Source organism: Mustela lutreola, chromosome 16 (assembly GCF_030435805.1).
Source record: "Mustela lutreola isolate mMusLut2 chromosome 16, mMusLut2.pri, whole genome shotgun sequence".
Taxonomy (NCBI): domain Eukaryota; kingdom Metazoa; phylum Chordata; class Mammalia; order Carnivora; family Mustelidae; genus Mustela; species Mustela lutreola.
Window position 1 is genome coordinate 13,408,144 of NC_081305.1, and position 17,626 is coordinate 13,425,769.

Here is a 17,626-nt window from a genome sequence, read left to right on the forward strand (position 1 = left end):
AGACTAGAGCCCGGGAGCCCTGGCACGACTTGGATTTGCTGGGGACCACGTGGTCTGTGCAGCGCCAGGGCCTGAGAGCCGGGGGAGGGGACTGCCGGGAGCTCCCCCCCCCCCCGCCCATAGACCGTAGACGGGGACTACGAACTACGGACTACCGAGGTTGGCCTCATCTTCCGTTCCCCAGCATTGGTCAGACTTGGTATCCTCAGTTCCCTATCGAGACAGGATGACACATAGTGGGGTTATGGTTGGGGATAGTGGGGACCTCAGAGGTAGAGGTCCAGAAGCCTCTTCTCACAACCCCCAGCCCCAGTGCCAGGAGGGGGTTACCAGCCTGGGAGTAGCTGTGCCGGGCCTCTTGTTCCCCCAGATGACCCTGAAGACTTGTCCTGCTTTGGCCTTTCTCCCCAGGCTGTCCCCTGACCTGCTGGGCGACTGTGGACAGCCATTTTCCTCTGACGTGGCAATTTGTCCTTCTGACCTGGACAGGGCAGGACCAGATGTCCTCTGAGGGCCCTTCCAGTGTGACAGGCCAGGCTGGAAGGGTGTGCTATAGGGGTAGAGCACACTGACTGGGACCAAGGGAGAAAGGGTTTATTTAATCCTGGCCTTTCCGGGGCCACAGCTCCAGTTCAGAAAAAGAGAAGCGCTTTTGTGGGGTGGCCGAGGTCTCCAGTGCCATGGCTCCTTTGTTCCTGATAAGGCTTCCACTGGACCCAGGCAGCCCTGGGCTGCAGTAAAGAGCACTGAGGATACAAGATGGCGGGACTACTGGGTGATGGAGCCACGTAACTTCATGAGGTTCTGCAGGTGTCTTTCTTCCTTCTCTTGTCCTTAGGCTCTGAGCAGAGGACCTGTCCTGGACAGTAACAAACCTACAGAGAGGAAGAAAACCCTCAAGGGCCATCTGGGTGGGAAGGGCCTTGAATTCTGGGACCAGCCCTTACCCATTGACAAGAGCTTGAAACCCAGAGAGAGACCATGGTCACATAGGACACTGGTAGCCAATTCCAGACAGTAGGTTCTATCCTTAGTGGTTCTTGACCCTCCTAGAATCCCCACCTTGGTCTTGCCATGGCAGAGAAACTGCTAGACCCTGCTGAGAGCCAGGACCAGGCCTAGTTGGTTATAAACCCAACTAGTGGCTGCTCATGGACCAGGATGGTTTGGGGAGTGCTGTGGCATTGTGGCCTGGGTAAAAGGACCTCATCAACAGCTCATTTGCTGTGTGCCCAGAGGTAGTGCCATCCATCTTTGGGCCTGTTTCTAAGTAAATGAAGGACATGGACCCATGGCCTGGGTCTTAGTGTATCATCTGGAACTGCCAGAGGAGCGGGGTCAGATAGTCAGTGGGAAGAAAGGCCATGCTCCTTCCTATGTTCTCGGGGGGCTCCAGGGTCTGGCCTCCACCCTTGCTCAGCTGCCAGGAGCCTGGGGGCAGAGCGATGGGAGTTACACACAATGGCATCCCCCCAACACTCTGCTGGGGTCCTATATCACATCATTTGCTTTCTAACAGGAATGGTTCCTTTGAAATATTCAAGATAGCATCCCTAGCCAACAGTGGTTGCTTGAGCTACAGAGCACGAAGGGCAGGTGTCAGTGGCCTCTGGGGGTGGACTGTCTCTGCATACATAGGGGACATTGTAGCTATGTGTGTGTCTGTTGGAGGGTCTGTGAAAGAGAGGTCGGAGTGTATGACTGTGTGCATGTTTCATTTTCAATCCTTAGAGGACGGAGACTAAACATCTCTTTATTATTTTAATATTTTTTAAAACTGCCTGCTGATGTCCTTTTTCTGGGTTTTATTAGATTACTTTTCTCTTGATCATAAAATCTATCTTTACATATTAAAGACTTATAAATTGCACAAAGGTATTTCTACTTTTTGTGCTTTATCTTTTAACTTTATTTGGGGTTATCTAGAAAATAAATATTTAATTTTGAAAAACCAGCGTACTGCTATTTTCCCTTACGGTTGGTTTCTAGCTTTCATATGATGCTTAGGAAAGGTTTTCTCCCTTTCATGAACATAAAGAATTTACTCATCTTTTCTTTCTAAGGAAATCTTTATTGTTTATCCTCTTTACAAAAGGGATACATACTTGGTGTCCAAAATGAAAGGGAAGTAAATTTAGGTAGAGGGAGGACCTTCATGAGTCTTCCTATCCAAGAACAAGGTTTCCCTCTCTCCCCATTTATTTTTCCTTCTGTGGTCCTCAGTGGAGATTTATTTCTCCATATAAATCCTGTGTAACACTTAAGTTTATTCCTAGGAGAGCCACTTTTCTTGATGTTGGGAATGGGATCTTTTCATATTTTCTAATTGGTTGTCGGTGTAAGACAAGCTATATATTTTTGGTTGTTACTTTTTAACCAGTCATCATTCCTGATTTTAAAAGTAAGAGGGGAAAGATGTGTTTCCTTGGGAAGATGCCATATTCATTTCCCTCAAGGTTTTCCACCACAGTGAATCTGATGATACTTGATCCATAACTTTGAGAGTTTTCCACATCCTTCTCATTAGGATTTTCCTTCACTATGGACACTCTGATGCTGAGCAAGTTGGAAGCTAAACCTGAAGGCTTTCCCACACACGTTACACACGTAGGGTTTCTTCCAAGTATGGACAGTCTGATGTATAATACAGTCAGAACTATAGCTGAACCCTTTGCCACACTCCACACATCTGAACGGTTTCTCCCCAGTGTGGCTTCTCTGATGCCGAATTAAATGGGCATTAACGTGGAAGGCCTTTCCACACTCCTTACACTGAAAGGGCTTCTCTCCAGTATGGATCCTCTGATGTACAATATAGTCAGAACTACAGCTAAATGCTTTTTCACATTCCATACATTTGAAAGGTTTCTCCCCAGTGTGTATTCTCTGATGCCTCGTTAGTTTGGCATTGATACTGAAGGCTTTCCCACATTCCTTACACTGATAAGGCTTTTCTCCAGTATGGATTCGGTGATGATCGAGCAGGTTTCTCTTAGAAGTAAAGCATTTCCCACACTCGTTACACTCAAAGGGTTTCTCCCCAGTATGAATCCTCTGATGCTGCATTAGTTTTGCATTAACGCTGAAGGCCTTTCCACACTCCCTGCACTCATAGGGCTTTTCCCCGGTGTGGATTCTCAGATGCTGCCGCAGCTGGGAGTTACACCTGAAGGCTTTCCCACATTCGTTACACCCATAGGGTTTCTCACCTGTGTGAATTCTCTGGTGCTGGATTAACTTCCCTTTGACACTAAAGGCTTTTCCACATTCAGTACACTCATAGGGCTTCTCGCCTGTGTGGATTCTTTGATGCTGAATGAGTTTTGCATTATTACTGAAGGCTTTTGCACACTCCTTACACTGATAGGGCTTCTCCCCAGTGTGGACGCTCTGATGCTGCCGCAGCTGGGAGCTGCACCTGAAGCCTTTCCCACACTCATTACACTCGTAAGGTTTCTCTCCAGTGTGGATCCTCTGATGTTGAATTAATTTTGCATTCACGTTGAAAGCTTTTCCACAGTCTTTGCACTCATAGGGCTTCTCTCCAGTGTGGACCCTCTGGTGTGTGATGTATGCAGAGCTACAGGTAAAGCCACTCCCACACTCTTTGCACCGATAGGGCTTCTCTCCTGTATGGATTCTCTGATGCCGACTTAGACTCCCATTCACGCTGAAGGCTTTCCCACATACCTTGCACTGATAGGGCTTCTCCCCGCTGTGGATTGTCTGATGTGTGATATAATGGGAACTGTAATTGAAGCTTTTCCCACACTCCACACATTTGAAGGGTTTCTCCCCACTATGAAGTCTCTGATGCCAAATTAATTTTGCATTAATGCTAAAGGCTTTGCCACACTCTTTACACCGATAGGGCTTCTCCCCAGTGTGGCCATCTTGATGCTCAGAGTTACACCTGAAGGTTTCCACTAATTCTTCACATTTAAAAGGTCTTTCCCCAGAATTGATTATTTCATGCTGAATAAGTTTTGTGTCAAAGCTGAAGGCTCTCTCCAATCCTATACATTCAGAAGGCTGCTCTCCAGAACTAACGGCATGACACTGACCCAAGTTTGGACTCTGACTAAACAAACACTCCTTCACAGGGCTTGTGTCGTCTTTCGCTGTCCCGTCTATGATGTTATTTTCTTTCTTCATGCTTCCTACTAAATGGACTTCCTGCTGTTTCTTTAGAATACAGGCTTCTGAAAAGTCCATCCCCTGGGAAAAGTGCCTCTGAAGTTCAAATGATGTATTGTGTTTTTCTTCATACACTTCCTTTGTCAAATTATCGTCAGTCTGGATATCAATATCTACTATTAAAAAAACCCAGAAAACATAAAATATCATGTAAGAACCATGTGAGAGAAAAGAACTATGGTAAAAGGAATAAAGAATCTTAGTTAATCAAGGGTCTCTTGAAAATCACCAAACTAGGTCAAAGAATCTAAGGTTCATCTACAAGGTAGAGTAATATGTAGCTGGTTTATAAAAGGGGGGGGGAGGGGAGGAAGGAAGAAACAAATCCATATGTGCTGATGTGAAAAGATGTCCAAGATACACTATTAAATGGCAAAACAAGCTGACAAATGGATGTAAGGCAGATTCCATTTGTATGAAGGAAAAATAAAATGGGCCGATATATACTTATATATTTGTATGGGCATGCCTAGAAAACTCCTGGAAGAATACACAAGAAACTGAGCAAATTAGTACAGGAAGTCTGGGAGACTTTGTTCTCCAGTGTGCTTTACACACTTCCTGTACAGGTTTGAACATGAACAATTTCAAAAGATTACCAACCTCTACACAAATAACCAGTAACATAAAGATTTTATCCATTCATTTGACAGAGAAAGCACATAAGCAGGGGGAGAGGCAGAGGGAGAGGGAGAAGCTGGCTTCCCACTGAGCAGAGAGCCTGACACGGGGCTCAATTCCAGGACCCCAAGATCATGACCTGAGCTGAAGGCAGGGAGACTGAGCCACCCAGGAGCTCCTGTTCCTAACATTCTTTTTGGAATCCCTACAGTCCCAATAGAGCTAGGGATGTCTTTGTTCCCAAACTTCTCTAAACTGACCTCAAAATGCTGCCTATTTTTCATCTCCCATCTCTCCTCAACACATGTCATAAGCCCCCTGCCCCAGGATTTCATTCTAATCACCCTCAAGAGACCCAAGTGACGTGGATTTCCCTAGCAATCATTTTCAAAACACTGTTGGTCTTTTCCTAATTATAAAAATAGTATTCATCCCTAATATCAGAAACGTGCAAAGAAGAAAATTCAAGTTACGTGAAATATAACCATCTAACAACTACACCTACTTTTCTGATGTTATCTCCTTCCCCAAAGATTTTTCCTTCCAATCATTTTTCTAAAAATGTTTTTATTCAAAATTGAAAATATTTTTCTTCCTTAACACTAATAATGACAATTTTCCAGTATCTTCAGTTTGTAAAAAAAAATTTTTTTTAAGATTTTATTTATTCATTTGACAGACAAGAGATCACAAGTAGTTAGAGAGGCAGGCGGAGAGAGAGAAGGGGAAGCAGGCTGCCTGCTGAGCAGAGAGCCCGATGCAGGGCTTGATCCCAGGATTCTGGGATCATGACCCAAGCCAAAAGCAGAGGCTTTAACCCACTAAGCCACCCAGGCTCCCCTATAAAAATATTTTTTAAATAGCATTCCATCCTGTAGAGGTATCTTAATTTAACCAGTTCTCTTTATACTGAATGTCTCTATACTGAATGTCTGTTGGAAATGTTATTTCCAACATTTTATTATATAAAATTATGATGAACTTTTGTGCATGTACATCTTTGTCTGTATCTCTGATTACTTTATTAAGATAGTCTAGAAGAGAATATCCAGACTATCAAGGTCAGACTTTAAAAGGCTCTTGATATGTACTGCTAAAGTCGTTTCTAGAAAGACTACAGATTCACATTCACCTCCAAAAGTCTACTCCACGTTGGTGTCTTCTCTCCATCAATGTAACTGTTCTCTGTATGAACTAGGGAAACTGAAGGAACTCCATGAAAAACTGCTTTTTGCTTATTTTCCTGCTTCTGTTCTTGCTAGGACCCGTACCCCTGCCTTGTACATGCCTTACAATACAAATGATGTATGTCCTTCTTACAAGGGTCAAGGAGTTAATGATTTTTTGGAGTCTTCCAGCACAGGTGATAACATCTAATGACAAGCAGGGTCGTCACATACGTTTTCTAGACCACTGATTCTAGAACTCTTGATGCCAAAATCACCTAGCTCCAGGTAATAAGTGCTTTATGGAGGACACCTAGGCACTTGTCTTTGTTCTGCCCAGCTCCTGGGTGTCTGAAGAGGACATGTATACTGGACCCACCCCAATCCTCAGTAAAAACCCTAGACCCCAAGCAAAGAAGACACTCACTCTCCTTTCCTTTGAGTCTCCCAAACACTCCATCTGCTATATTCTATCACTTATGCTATTCAATAAACTCTGCTCTCACTTCCTCCTGGCTTGCACTTGATTTCTTTCCAGCTCAAAGCCCAGGACCCTCTTGGCTGGTCCTACAGGAGCCTCCTCACCCTGGGGTCCTTGGACCCAGCCTACCTATGTCAAGTGTGTTAGGTGGAACATCTCTATTTTAATTTGTATTTCATTGGTTTCTAAGAGGGTGAAGATTTTTCACATTTATTAAAATTTTTACTTCTTATGTGGATCACAATTTTTCTATACTAGTGACCTTCTATTTACCAAATCCTACGGTGTGGCAGAGGCTATCAGTTGCTTAACCAATTCCATTCTCCCTTTCTTCCTTACTAATATGTTTTCCAATTTTTTTTGAGGTAGCAATAAAAACTACAGCTAAAAACTGTATTTTCCACACTCTTGCAGTAGGGAGGCCATAAGACAGTTCCAGCAAATGAGATTTAAACAGAAGTCACCGGATAGGACTTTTTTTTTTTTTTTTTCTTTTTTTTTAGAAGAGAGTCCACTCTGCTGACATGGGCCTTGGGCCCTGTACCTACCTTCCCCTTCTGTCTGCCCAAAAGCCATTTGATTCCTTGTTCCAATTAACCTTCACACACTAATTAATGTTTCCATTCTCAGCATAGATCATGATGGTTATTTGAAAACTTCAGACTTTGGGATTTTCTGTTAACTACAGAATGAAATCCAGACTCCTTTGAGGAGCTCCACAACATCATTTCTTTTCCCTTCTATATGAGATCTGCTTTAAACTCCTCATTTTGCAAAACATGTCTTCCTTGGTCAGGGATTATCTGGCTGAATGGTCACAAGGAACAAAAATCCACTGGAGCTATCTTTTTATTTTATTTATTTTATTTATTGAAAAATATTTTACTTATTTGACAGAGAGATAGAGAACACAGCAGGGGGAGAAGCAGGTTCCCTGCTGAGATCATGACCTGAGCCGAAGGCAGCCACTTAACCAACTGAACCAACCAGATGCCCTGAAACTGTCTTTTAAAAAGGAGGATTCACTAAAATCTAGACCCCAAGCAAAGAAGACACTCACATACAAGTGGGAAATGGGAAATCATTTCGCAACAACTCTGCTTAAGCCAAAGAGTAGCATGCTACTTCAACTATGGTCTAGGAACCAAAAACATTGGCAGAATCTGAGAATTAACAGCAATGCAGAACCTTGACCCTATGACAGACTTACTCAATGACAATATGCATATTTGCAAGACACCCAAGGGATTCATTTGCGTATCATTTGAGAAGCACTGAATTGAGAACACTTTCTCCTTTCCACCTTATTTCCCACAGCTTACTATACAGCTGTCTCCTCCAAAAAAACAAACAACAACAACAACAAAAGCCTAATAAAAACTAATACTTCACTGAGCCCACACTACAAGTTATGCACTTAATATGTATTATCTTGTGTAATCCTCAACCCGGAAGACCAGCACTATTTTCTCATTTTATTACTCTACTTTCAGGGATTAAAAACACTGAACCTTATAGAACTCAAATAATGGACCTGCTTAAAGTCACAAGTAGGAAGTCATATAACTAGGAAGAGCAGTTAGGATGGTACCTCAGGGAAGTCTACTCCAAAGACTGTACTTTTAGCCACTAGGCTATTCTGTCTTCCTATATGAAAAGACTGTTGATTCTCCACCCATCACAGTAAGTGTACAACGCTGAGAAGTAGCAAGGACCTAAACACAGCATCCATTAATTTCATCTGAGAAAAGTAGAATTCCAAAATTAGGACTGGGAAGAATCAGAACGAGACATCTGAAAAAAGATCTGTTCTTGGAATCAGAAAGAAACAACAAACTAGAAAAAGAGGTCCAACTGTACCTATCTCTATGAATCCTCATTTATTTAAATTTTACTCTGTACAGCTGGCTCATACATGTGGCAGGCTTATATGCTGCTTAAGCTGACCTCCTTCTTAAAAGACGTAAACTTTCCCCCATATTAGGCAACCTGTATGTCCCTTACCAGTCCAGAGGCCCTGGAGGCCTATTTCTGTTCCAGCCACCAGTGGAGATGGGCGCCCCAGCTCACCTGCTCCCTCCAGTTGTGAGATCACAGCAGGTTTGAGAAGCGAAAATCCTGTTTAGGGGGAAAGAAATGGAAGACACAGGTGAATTAATGTCCCACAGATGAGTTCTTAAGCATCTCCTCAGACTGTCTTGGCAATGGGGTGGCAAAATAAAGTATGCTAGGGGATCCCATGCCTAAAAACTATGGGAAAGCGAGGGTTCGGGGGGACAACTGGAAAGATGGGAGGCCTGCAAGGCATATGTGCACGGGGGGGGGGGGGGGGAGGGGGTGCCTGACACGGTGTGGGAGGAGCTGAGAACGGCCCAGACTTGGGCCCAGAAGGCCTCAAAATACACAGGTTGGGTGAGGGTGAACCCAAAGATAATGCTGTGTGAAACAGTAAGTTTCTTTTTTCCACACTGTATCCAAACCACAACTTCTAGAAGGTGGATAGAGAGAGCACACCAGTCCTGGCAAAGTCCTGTATGGGCCCAAAAAAGGCTTGAGGTTCACCCTTCCCAGCAGCCCCTGACTCAAGGGGGATTAGGAATCTCAGCCCCTGGGGTTCCCACTCAGTAAAGGATTACCAGAGACCCCACCTGCAACCTGTTAGGGGGCAATAAGCCAGGAAACCCCAACTGGCAGAGTCTGGGTCCCAGGGGGAGAGAGGCCTTACCCAGGGAGGCCACATTCCCATAATTCTCCAGCATCACATCCCTGTACAGGGCCCTCTGTGCGGGGGACAGGCCATCCCATTCCGTCTGGGTGAAGTACACAGCCACGTCCTCGAAGGTCACCGACTTCTGAAACAACAGGTTCCTGCTGCCCTAGGGCCAATTCCATGGCTCAGGCCCTAAGTGAGGGGCAGAGGGCAGTATAAGGGCTTGGGGAGGGAGCTTGCGAAGAGCACAGAATTAATGAAAAGGGGGCAGGTTTGAGAAACAGCACCTGGAAAATACATGATGGACAGTATCTGACTTCTCTCATGGCAGGGAACCTCATGCCATATTTCACATTTATAAACGATACCCTACGTTGAGATGACAGGAAGAAAATTTCCATAATCGAGTCCCCAGAGCAACTCCACTGTTTCCATTAGGCCCCATCCTCAGAGGCAGATGCAGCTCAGGACCAACCCACCAGCGTTCCCACTTGAAATCTCCGCTTCTCCATCCTGCTCCCCTCCCCTGATAACCTCCATCCACCCCCGAAGAAGAACTATGGCCTCTACTGGCCCAGCGCCCGGCTGTCACTGCTGCTGCTACAAAAGGCAGTGCAGCTGCCTGAGCACACCAGCCGCTCAGCGCTGTCCTGACTGGCTAAGGAGGGGGCCGCGGCCCACTCTGCTCCCAGAGGCAACTTGCTGAAAATCCAACATTTTCTGTTACCCTCTCCCATTCAAGCCTCTCATCCTTTTCAACTTTACCCAAGAATTCACTGTTTCTCCGAGAAGGTTCGGGAAACAGGGGCGATCAGCCTTCCGGGTGGCTAGCTGCTCCTCTCTGCATCACTACTCCATGTGCCCAAAACAGGCTCCGCCATCAGGGCTGATGCCTCCCTTCTGGGGAGCTGTAGCCTCTGGTCACTTTCTCTCTCTCTCTCCTTCCCAACAACCTTGGAGACACACTGCAGGGATATGCCCTCAATTCCTCTCTTCTAGGATCTGTCTTGCTTCCTTCTACTGACCTCAGCCATCAGCAATTCTAGTCCAACCTCTGCGTGAGTGTGCAAGTCACTCGTCTATGACCTTGGATGGGTCATGGAACTTCTCTGAACAATATTAAATGCCTTCACTGCCGCCACCACCACCCTTCACCCTAGGAAGTTGGCGCCTCTTCCTGAACCCCAACATCCCCCACCCTGTGTGCAAGAAACCTCAGCCAGAACCCTGGGGACTGTTCCTGACCCCTCCGTCTCCCTTACCTACCCCCCAACCCAGTCCTCTGACTCTCAGCATCCTCGATGTTCATGTTAAGCATCACTTGAACTGGATTCTTTTTCTTTAACTACTTTCCCTGGCGAAGCCCACATCAACCTGGACCACTGGGATTCTTACTGAAGTGGTCAGCTTCTTTTCAAATCACCCCTAAAAATTATTCCCTACAAAGCCATCGCAACTCTGACCGTGTTAACTTCACGGGTCGCACACGTATCATAAGGACGAGCAGTGAAGAATCAAACCCGGGGGAGGGGAGTGCACGCCTGGTAGCTCAGTTGGTTAAGCAACTGCCTTTGGCTCAGGTCATGATCCTGGAGTCCCGGGATCAAGTCCCGTATTGGGCTCCCTGCTCTGTGGGGAGTCTGCTTCTCCGTCTGGCCCTCCCCTTCTCGTGCTCTCTCTCTCTCCCATTCTCTCTCAAATAAATACATAAAAATCTTAAAAAAAAAAAAAAATCAAACACTGGCTGTATGACCTTGGGCAAGGCACTCTACTCCCCGTTGCCCTCGTGTCTTCTGAGGCAGAAAGAGCACGACCCAGCCCCTAGTGCAGGGGGCGGGTGTCAGGACTAAGCGATCCACCCGAGCGCTGAGTGTGGTGTCCGCAGGAGAGCAGGCCTCAAACAAGGTTACTGGAGTTCCTGAGACTACCGTTATTGGCAACCTGTAGTCCATGGACGCCCATGGATGCGCTTCAGGGCGTCCATGAAGTCCCTGAAACTGTATGGAGAATGTGGTTTGCATTTCTCTGAGCCGGGGGAGGGTCCAGAGCTCTCATCAGAGACCTAAGCTGGAGCTCCTGCCCCCAAGCCCTGAAGGCCTCTCCGGGACACAGTGAGACATCGTGTCCCACAGGACTTTCTTTCCCCCTCTCTGGACCCCACTCTTCTGTCTCCCTGCCCCCCACCAAGCCAGCCTTCATGATGACCCAGCCCCACCACTCCTCTTCGCCTACGGCCCGGCCCTGGGCAGCCTCATCCTCTGCTACCCCCTCCACGCACACCCATGAATGGAGCACCCTCCGCGGGCGGCTCCCATGCTTCCTTGTCACCGGAGGAGCAAAGCACCTCGGTGCGCAGAGCACTTCACTCCTGCCTTCGGGGCTGCTCTCCCGCTGCTTCAGTCCCTTCGCATCTCCGCTCTTCTCACAAGGGCCAGGCGGAAGCGAGGACGGCCCCTCCAGCCTCCATCACAAAGCTCACCAGCTTCCCTTCCCGGTTTTCTTCAGTTTGAAACTGTTCGGAGGAAGAGCTGAAGGAGCCACAGCTCACCTGGGGCCGGGCGGTCAAGGGCATGGCGGCCATCACGTGCTTTCCCTCTCAGAGCAGGGCTGGAGCTGAGGAAAGACAGAGAGAAGTGTGAGGTGAACCCCATCCCAGAAGGAACCACACAGCCCCTCACAGGGCCTGCCCTGGACAGGCAGCCACTGTCCAGACAGGAGTGCAGCAGGCGCTGCCACATGAAGGAGGGGGTGATCCGTTCACTGGCTCAGTGCCCAGCGCCCCCCCGCCCCAGCCATGATACTGATGCCGTCAGGAACCCCCGGATTTCACTATTCTGACACATATCACACACACCAGGGCAGACACAAAGTGTATTCAGAGCCTAAAGGATAATAAAACAAAGACCCACATAGCAACAATTCAGCTTACCAGAACATTACCAAGATCTTGGACTTACTTGCTTCCCTCTAAACAAGCAACACCCTTGATTACGCTGCAAGAAAAGCCACGAGGGAAGGGCTGCGGCCCCCGCACAAAGACCTGAGCCAGGCCCCTGGGAGCTGAAGGAGACAGCTGCCCACTCCCCCCATCCCCCAAAATCCGCCTGCTCCCTCACACAGCCGAGTGTCCTCAAGAGCCCCACTACCTCCGTAGAGACCTTGAGAAGCCAGCCTCCCGCATGGCCCAGGCTTACCTTTGAGGTCCCAGGCCGCCTCCTCATGTTCTCCAGCCTCTGATAGTGAAGCAGCCAGAGCCTCAGCTCCCTGTGAGAGGGGGTCACTGTATCATCTAGGGTCCCAGGACCCAGCACCCCTTGTTCACTGTATTCAAAACATGTGGACTGCTTATTTTCGGATTTTTACTGCTGCCAAAGTTAGTCTTGAAAATACGTGTTTTCCTAAAATATCATTCATGTCTTCCAGGATTTCAACTTCAGTGCAGAGTTGTGAAAAACACTGGTTCATGATTCTTTCCATTTCTTCCATATCTGGAGCTACTTTGCTTTTCCCACTTTTGAATACATGGATACATGTGTTCTCTAGACCCCTTCCCCATTGTTAATGTTACGGGTGGAAGGTGTCCCCTCCAAGATTCATACGTTGAAGTCCTATCCCCCAATGTGACTATATTTGGATATAGAACCTGTAAGGAGGTAATAAGGTTAACCAAAGCCCTAAGTCTGAGCCCTACTCTGATAGGGCTGGTGTCCTGATAAAAAGGAGGAAGAACACCAGAGGTCCTTTTCTACACGTGCAGACCCAGTGAGAAGACAGCCACCTGCAACCCAAGGAGAGTCCTCACCAAGAGCCAAATTGTCTGGCACCTTTAACTTGGGCTTTCAGCCTCTAGAACTGTGAAAAATAAATTTCTGTTGTTTGAACCATGCAGTCTATGGTATTCTGTATGGTGGCCTGAGCAAACGAATAAAGTTAACTTGAACAATGGTTTGTGTACCTGAATGCTGTTTTATTTTTAAAGAACAATTTTTTCTATTTCTTTAGAACACCACTCTTTTCTATTTCCTTTTAGCTCATTAAGTTCTGCTTTCTTTGTTTCCTTAGCTCTGTAAGAGATACACCTTCTGTTCCCCTCTAAATCGTCCCGTCTCAGTCCAGTGCCAGAGACTTTGACCAGCTTTGTGCGGGTGTAACCCACCAATGCATCCTCAAGGATCTATACCACATATGGCTGATTCCTGCCTGGGGCTTCTCTGGTGTCCTGTGGGGGGCATCTGCAGATACCCACGGACACCTGCTAGGTCCTGAAAGGCAGAAGTTAATGCCTATGAGAATACCCATGACCACCAGGGGACAGAGTCAGTGGATAAATACTTTCCCCTTCAGTCTCCTACATGAGATTCCAAGGCTCCTCACTGATCCTACAAAACTGAGCACCAGTAGCCTGTCGACAGGCCAGCCTGACCACGTGCCCTTGCTCTGGCTCTCCCTCTTGTTTTGCTCCCCTTGTCTTCCACTCTGCCCTGGGGAAAATGTTCCCGAGTAAACTGCCTGCACACAAGTTTCTAACCTGTGTTCTGCTTTTGGGGGAAGCTGGACTACAGGCTTTTGTTTACCTTTTTTTTTTTTTTTTAAATATTTTATCTATTTGAGATAGAGCGAGAGTGAGAAAGAGAAAGAGCACAAACAGGGAGAGCAGCAGCCAGAGGGAGAAGTAGGCTCTCCACTTAGCAGCGATCCTGAGGCGGGGGCTCAATCTCGGGATTCCAGGACCATGACCCAAGCTGAAGGCAGACACCGAATCGACTGAGTCACCCAGGCATCCTTTTTCCTACCTTCTTGAGGTTGCATGATTTATTCATTTACTTTCATTCTTTCCTATTTAGCAATTAAAATCTGTAAACACATAAATTTTCCTTTGAATACACTATCGGCCACATGCCAGAGGTTTTTAAAAAATATTTCATGTTTTAATTATGTTAATTACATTTTATAGCCTGTCAGCAACTGTGTTTTGTCTCCAACCACAGAATGTTAGGATAGTTTGTTGCTAATTTCTTCTCTGTTCATAATTTCTGGCTTTACTGTACAGTGTTTAAATAACCTGATCTATTTACTTCTGCTTTACAGATTTTGAGGTCTTTTTCTGTTGGCTGAAGTGTAAGTACTTACAAAGAAAACTTATTCTATGATAGAAGAACATGTAATTCTATTTGGATCTAATAAATCAACTCTACTAGTTTTATTATGTAGACATTTCTCTGGAATCCATGATTACTTCTACCTAATTAAACTGAGCCAGTAAAGAGCAAACTCTCACAAAACACTGAGCCTGTATGTATCATGGACAAATCTTTTCAAGTCTTTAAGAAATGAGTAATTCTAACACTACTGAAACTGTAGGAGAGAACAGCAAAATAAGTTTCCTGGTCCTTTTTATGATGCACAACACTGATACAAAAACCACAAATCAGTCTCATTTATGAATACTGACAGAAAAATCCCCAATATAAAGGATTACACTCCAGTATTTCATTACAGTGACGTACCATGACTAAAAGGGACCATCCCACAAATGCGAGTAAAGCCTAATATTACAGATTAGTATACTTCTCCACATGAATAAATCAAAGAAAGATAAAAACACTCCATCCCAACAGATGCCAAAGGCATTTGATAAAATTCAATACTCGTGCTTACATTTTAAAATTTATGCCTTAGAGAAACCCTCATTATGTAGAAAACATGTACAAAATTATTCATTGTGAGTATCTGAATACCAAACACTGTAAATAACCCACATATCCATTTAGAATACATAAATAAACTGTCCTCATCTTTAAAAAGGCGTATTATCCAGCAGCAAAGATGAATGGCTCACATTATATGCCACAACAGGGATGATTTCAGGAACATAATATTGAGTCATACAAGTCCCAGATGACTATATACACTACAAGGCCATTTGCATAAAGCTCAAAAATTAAACATATTGTTTACAGACATATTTTATGAAATAAAATTATTTTTATAAATAGGTAAGACTATGACTAACACAAAATTCAAGATAGTTGTTACCTCTAGAGGGTTGGGAAGCTGGGAGCTGTGCTGAGAAGCAGTACTGGAAATGTTCTCCTTAGAGGGACGGTGTGCTCATGGGTACACATTTTACTACTATGCTTCCTCTTTTTTCTTTTTTTAAAAAGATTTTATTTATTTATTTGACAGAGAGAGATACAGCAAGAAAGGGAACAGAGGCAGGGGGAGTGGGAGAGGAAGAAGCAGGCTTCCCTCCGAGCAGGAAGCCCAATGAGGGGCTCAATCGCAGGATCCTGGGATCATGACCTGAGCTAAAGGCAGATGCTTAATAACTGAGTCACTCAGGCGCCCTGCTACTACTATGCTTCTTAAACGTCATGCTAGATGAAGTGTTCAGTATGCATGAGTAACATTTAAAAAAACATACTTAGTTCTATAATAAGGAGTGATTTCCAGAATATATTGTTAAATGAAACAAGCAAAGTGCAAAAGGCAGTGTGCTACCTCTTGTGTACAAAAAACAGGAGTATAAAAAAAACATGTGTGTATCTGGTCACCTGTACAAAAAAGAAATAGAAGGATAAATAAGAAACTAAGGAGAGTCATTGCTTCAGATCTGGACAGGAAATGAAAGGAGCCTGGGATGGAAAAGAGGATGAAAGGAAATCGGGTAGCAGAGATGAGAGGGAGAGTGATGCTTCTGAGTTTGCCTTTCTCTTCTGACTTTCTTTTCTTTTCTTTTTTAAAGATTTTATTTATTTATTTGACAGACATAGATCACAAGTAGGCAGAGAGGCAGGAAGAGAGAGAAGGGGAAGCAGGCTCCCTGCTGAGCAGAGAGCCCGACCCGGGGCTCGATCCCAGCACCCTGGGATCACAACCTGAGCCGAAGGCAGAGGCTTAACCCACTGAGCCACCCAGGTGCCCCTTCTTCTGACTTTCATAACCATAGTAACGTTTCACATATCCAAATAAATAAATAAATAAACATATATTAAATAAACCAACCAGGATGGGATGGGGTGACAAATCAAAAAGGAATACAAACATCAAATGAGTCGAATTATACTACAACTGAATTACATAACCACACTGAAGTGGTGGGAAAGCAAAGAACTAAATAACCTCGGAAAGCAGTGTTTTAAGTAGGAACTAGGTATTATAAGGTTAAAAAACCTCTGCCCAAATGCTTCTTGAGGATGCACGATTATTTCATTCTTTCCTATTTGGCAATGAAAACCTGTAAAAACGTAAATTTTCCTCTGAATATACGACTAGCCACATTACAGAGGTTTTCTTTTTTGTATTCATGTTTTAATTACTATTTCATAATTTTAGCGTAGTATAATTTTCGTATAACTTTCATTGCGGTATGAATGAGTCACTCTGGAGCTATCTTATGATGTGTATTTCTTTTTTTTAAAGATTTTATTTATTTATTTGACAGACAGAGATCACAAGTAGGCAGAGAGGCAGGCAGAGAGAGAGAGAGAGAGAGAGAGAGAGAGAGAGAGAAGCAGGCTTCCAGCGGAGCAGAGAGCCCGATGCGGGGCTCGATCCCAGGACCCTGAGATCATGACCCGAGCCGAAGGCAGCAGCCCAAACCACTGAGCCACCCAGGCGCCCCTTATGATGTGTATTTCATGTGTATTCTACAACTGAGCAAATAAGTGATTACAACGTAGAAATCATGCCCAAGTCATTGTCATCCCAACAGCCCGAGACAAGGCCAAATTACCTTTTGGAACTGCCAGCTCCAGAAGACGATGCTCTCGAAAGGCCGGACTGCTTCTACTCCCCGATGACCCGGAGGGGCTCTGCTTTTTCTGTGCTCACGGAACCCTGATTCACGACCCAATGTTAGGAGTCAGGGGGCATACAGTCCATACTTGAAACGCATATAGGTAACAGCCCCTGTACGACTTCAACAAGTCAAGACTCGCGATATCATAACCTGCTTCACCCCTGCAAATATTCCACCCCGGGGCTGCTCCGACACATCTTCCCGAAAGGTCAGTGGCATCTTCCCGGAACAGAGTGCTGTGGCAGTAATCCCCGCCGCGCCTTCCAATTCGGTCACCAAGTCCAAAGCGGGAATCTAGGACGGACGCAGGAGGACCGCGGACCATCGCCCTACCCACTCCTCCAAGAGCCGGAGGGGCATCCCTACCCAACCCACAGCTACCGGCCAGGGTACCGCCCCCGCCGACCGCAGCCCGACACTCACCCGTGCCGCGGAAGTTACCACGGCGGAGTCGGAAGTGCGTCACCACGCCGCGGCCGAGCCTCTCTAGGAGCAGCGTTGCTCCCTCTTGGTGGTGCTCCGGCCCCGCCCCTGCAACTGAGTCTCAGTAACAGGAGCTGCTGGGCCCTGCGCCCCTCTCTTGCCGAAGGGCCATTATTTCTTGAGGTGGGCTGGGGAGAGGGGAGAGCTGGATTCACCCCTGGAGGTGG

At 45.9% G+C, this 17,626-nt stretch overlaps 1 protein-coding gene across 14 annotated transcripts; it reads right to left on the reverse strand.

Moving 5' to 3' along the window:
- Positions 1 to 1,920: 1,920 nt before the first annotated feature.
- ZNF23 (zinc finger protein 23) lies at positions 1,921 to 17,418 on the reverse strand. Of its 14 annotated transcripts, none has more exons than XM_059152117.1 (6): positions 16,911 to 17,418; positions 12,370 to 12,439; positions 11,655 to 11,788; positions 9,191 to 9,317; positions 8,536 to 8,583; positions 1,921 to 4,310 (listed from the first exon to the last, which is right to left on the reverse strand). In XM_059152117.1, exons 3-6 carry the CDS (start codon positions 11,754 to 11,756, stop codon positions 2,524 to 2,526), a joined length of 2,064 nt encoding a protein of 687 aa, XP_059008100.1. In that variant the 5' UTR covers positions 11,757 to 11,788; positions 12,370 to 12,439; positions 16,911 to 17,418; the 3' UTR covers positions 1,921 to 2,523. The 14 variants fall into 14 exon arrangements, with proteins under 14 accessions (XP_059008100.1, XP_059008096.1, XP_059008095.1 ...); XM_059152113.1 differs by having other exon boundaries at positions 1,921 to 4,313; XM_059152112.1 differs by having other exon boundaries at positions 8,470 to 8,583.
- Between the last annotated feature and the right edge of the window lie 208 nt (positions 17,419 to 17,626).

Coding starts and splice junctions, on each gene's coding strand:
- ZNF23 (XM_059152111.1), bottom strand. CDS start 11,756: ATGGCCGCCATGCCCTTGACCGCCCGGCCCCAGGTGAGCTGTGGCTCC. Junction 9,318..11,654: donor AAAACCGGGAAGGGAAGCTG/GTGAGCTTTGTG, acceptor CTGTTGTTTCAG/AAGTCGGTGACCTTCGAGGA. Junction 4,314..8,469: donor CCTCCAGGGCCTCTGGACTG/GTAAGGGACATA, acceptor TTTTTTTAATAG/TAGATATTGATATCCAGACT.